The sequence below is a fragment of the Dama dama genome, chromosome X (assembly GCF_033118175.1).
Source record: "Dama dama isolate Ldn47 chromosome X, ASM3311817v1, whole genome shotgun sequence".
Lineage (NCBI taxonomy): Eukaryota > Metazoa > Chordata > Mammalia > Artiodactyla > Cervidae > Dama > Dama dama.
Genome location: NC_083714.1, coordinates 40,119,938 through 40,123,824, shown reverse-complemented (window position 1 = coordinate 40,123,824; position 3,887 = coordinate 40,119,938). Strand labels below are relative to the sequence as shown.

General features: G+C 43.1%; 1 protein-coding gene across 1 annotated transcript; it reads left to right on the top strand.

The window, feature by feature from the left end:
• The first annotated feature begins 534 nt into the window (after positions 1 to 534).
• LOC133053018 (adenylosuccinate lyase-like) lies at positions 535 to 1,991 on the top strand. Its single transcript, XM_061137791.1, is given in 2 exon segments — positions 535 to 1,283; positions 1,285 to 1,991. Coding segments are annotated over 2 exon segments (1,377 nt in total). The 5' UTR covers positions 535 to 600; the 3' UTR covers positions 1,979 to 1,991.
• Positions 1,992 to 3,887: the final 1,896 nt, after the last annotated feature.

Sequence of the window (3,887 nt, the reverse complement as noted above, 5' to 3'; positions counted from 1 at the left end):
AAAATGCATTTACAGGCAGACCTCGGATATACTGTGGGTTTGACTGCAGACCATGATAATAAATCAAATCTCAAAATAAAATGGGTCATGTGAATTTTTTGGTTTCCTGGCAGATATAAAATTTATATTTATACTCTACCATAGTCTATTAAGTGTTCAATAACTGTATGTCTGAAAAAACAATGTACATGCCTTAATTTTAAAGTACCTTATTGCTAAAAATTGCTAACCATCATCTGAGCCTTCAGCAAGTCAGAGTGTTAACATCAGAGACCACTGATCACAGTTCACCATAACAAATAGAATAACAATTAAAAAGTTTGGAATATTTCAAGAATTAACAAAAGTGACACTGAGACACAATGTGAGCAAATGCTGTTGGGAAAATGGTGCCGATAGACTTGTTCGATGCAGGCTGGTCACAAACCTTCAATTTGTAAAAAAAAAAAAAAAAAAAAAAAAAACCCAGTATCTGCAAAGCACAATAAAGTGAAGCCCAGGGCTCCGGCGGGGTCCAGAGTCCGGCATGGCGGGCGGGAGGCGGCCTGCGGGCACGACAGCTACTGCTTGCCGCTTGCCTCCTGTTATGCCAGCCCGGAGATGTGCTTCCTGTTTAGCGACAAGTACAAATTCCGGACCTGGCGGCAGCTCTGGCTGTGGCTGGCGGAGGCCGAGCAGGCACTGGCTTTGCCTATCACAGATGAACAAATCCAGGAGATGAAATCAAACCTGGACAACATCGACTTCAAGATGGCAGCTGAGGAGGAGAAGCAGTTACGACATGATGTGATGGCCCACGTGCACACGTTTGCCCACTGCTGCCCCAAAGCTGCTGGCATTATCCATCTTGGCGCCACCTCCTGCTATGTGGGAGACAATACAGACCTGATTATTCTCAGAAATGCATTTGACCTGCTTTTGCCAAAGCTTGCCAGGGTGATCTCTTGGCTTGCCAACTTTGCCAAGGAAGGAGCCGATCTCCCCACCTTAGGTTTCACACATTTCCAGCCTGCTCAGCTGACCACAGTTGGGAAACGTTGCTGTCTCTGGATTCAGGATCTGTGCATGGATCTCCAAAACCTGAAGCGTGTCCGGGATGAACTGCGCTTCCGAGGCGTGAAGGGTACCACTGGCACCCAGGCCAGCTTCCTGCAGCTCTTCGAGGGAGATGACCAAAAGGTAGAACAGCTTGACAAGATGGTGACAGAAAAGGCAGGATTCAAGAGGGCTTTCATCTTCACAGGGCAGACCCATACCCGAAAAGTAGATATTGAGGTGCTCTCTGCTGGCTAGCTTGGGGGCATCGGTGCACAAGATTTGTACCGACATACGACTCCTGGCAAACCTCAAGGAGATGGAGGAGCCCTTTGAACAACAGCAGATTGACTCAAGTGCAATGCCATACAAGCGGAACCCTATGCGCTCAGAGCGGTGCTGCAGCCTGGCCCGGCACCTGATGGCCCTTGTCATGGACCCCCTGCAGACGGCCTCTGAGCAGTGGTTTGAGCGCACGCTCGATGACAGTGCCAACCGGCGAATCTGTTTGGCGGAGGCGTTTCTCACTGCAGATACTGTACTGAATACGTTGCAGAACATTTCTGAAGGATTGGTGGTATACCCCAAAGTAATTGAGCGGCGCATTCGGCAGGAGCTGCCTTTCATGGCCACAGAGAACATCATTATGGCCATGGTGAAAGCCGGGGGTAACCGCCAGGATTGCCATGAGAAAATCAGAGTGCTCTCGCAGCAGGCAGCTGCCATGGTCAAGCAGGAAGGGGGTGACAACGACCTCATCGAGCGCATCCAGGCTGATGCCTACTTCAGTCCAATCCACTCCCAGTTGGACCATTTGCTGGATCCTTCTTCTTTCACCAGCCGTGCATCCCAGCAGGTACAGAGATTCTTAGAAGAGGAGGTGTGTCCCCTGTTAAAACCATATGAAAGTGTGATGAAGGTGAAGGCAGATTTATGTCTGTAGAGTTGGAAGATAATTAAACAAAAACCATTGTTGGCTCTGTTAACTTAAAAAAAAAAAATAAAGTGAAGCCCAATGAATAGAGTTCCGCCTGTATTCTCCTATTGCATATATGGTACATATTATAAAGTCCTTTTTGGATAAATGTCCTACTAATAAGAGACATTTCTAATTATTAAAATGTATACCAATTAATAAGCCATAAAGATATATTGTGCAGCACAGGAAATACAGCCAATATTTATAATAACTTTGTTTTTCTTAATATATATATTTTATTGAAGTATACTTACAATGTTTCAGGTGCACAGCAAGGTGATTCAGTTATACATATATACATACATTATTTTTCAGATTATTTTCCAGTATAGGTTATTAACAAGATATTGACTATAGTTCCCTGTGCTATACAGTAAACTTTGTTGCTTGTTCCATATCTATTTTTTAAATTAGAAATCTAGCATTCTTTTCATACCAAGTCAAACAACTGGAATCAAAACATCATAAATGTTTTAGCTAGGTAAAAATTCATAAGTTTTCTAAAATATACATTATACAAACTTTTTATATATGTGTATACAAAAGCTTTTCTACTACGCTCAGAAAGAACATCAAAAAAAATGAAACTGGAAAACATAAGTAAATGAAATGGGAGCACCGAATATGAAATAGAAACAGTGAAACAAACTAGATAAAAGTAAAAGATCCTCATATAGTCCAGTTGTTTTTAAACATGGCTGCTGATTAGAAACATATGTGGAGCTTTGAAGAAAAAAAGCCATACTTGGGCATTTATATTTTATCTTATATTCCAAGATAATTCTGATACACATCTGGATTTGAAAAAGTGATTACAGATTTTTCTATAAATGGTAGTTTTGGTGGTCTAGAATATAATAACTTTAAGTGGAGTAAAATGTATAAAAATTTTGAATCACTATGTTGTACACCTGAAACTAACATTATATTGTAACTTAACCAAACCTCAGTAACAATTATTTAAAAATACACATCAAATAAGTATCTTAGTCTCTCAAAACATGATTTAATTAAACTGCTAATGTATAAGCCATATGTCTGGTCACTGATATGAGTGGCGTGACTCCAGAGGCTTATCAACACATCACTTGCGGATGAGACTGTTTTTAACAAGAACATTGTAAGTTTCTCTTTTACAAGTCCTCGTCCCTGGGCCAGTTTCCCTGCTGCCCCTGCCCCTAGAAAGGCAGAGATCAACTCTCTAGGGCAGAATTAGTTCCTCCACACTCAGCAGCCCTGTTATTCTTGTAGATCATCTTGGAAATAGAAGAGGTGTGGTCCCCAGAAAACTGAAAAGTGAGCTGTCAGTGTGGACTCGGCACACATGCCCTAAGTTGCCTGCCTCACATTTTGACAGTGATATTGAACACTGACATTTATTAAGTGCTAACTATGGCTGGCATAAGCCTTTAACCATTTAGTGTTCAAAAATAACCTTATAAATACGGTTATCCTTCCCATTTCAAAGATAGGGGAAACAAGGCAAAGAGAAGTAAAGTGACCTGCCCGCTGCTGTCTAGCTAGAGCCTAGTAAGACTGGCAGCACTTGGCCTGAACTGTGATCTACCGCCTCTCAGGAGGGGCTTCCCTGGAGGCTCAGTGGTAAAGAATCTGTGTCAGTGCAGGAGATGCAGGTTTGATCCCTGGGTTGGGAAGACCTCTGGAGTAGGAAATAGCAACCCACTCCAGTACTCTTGCCTGGGAAATCCCATGGACAGAGGAGTCTGGCGGGTTATAGCCCACAGGATCACAAAGAGTGACACAACTGAGTGTGCATGCGCGAACACACGCGCGCACACACACATCCCGCCTCTCAGGAAGCAGGAGCACGAAGCAGCGCGGTGAGTTTGAAGTCAGCTAATCAAGTCCAAGC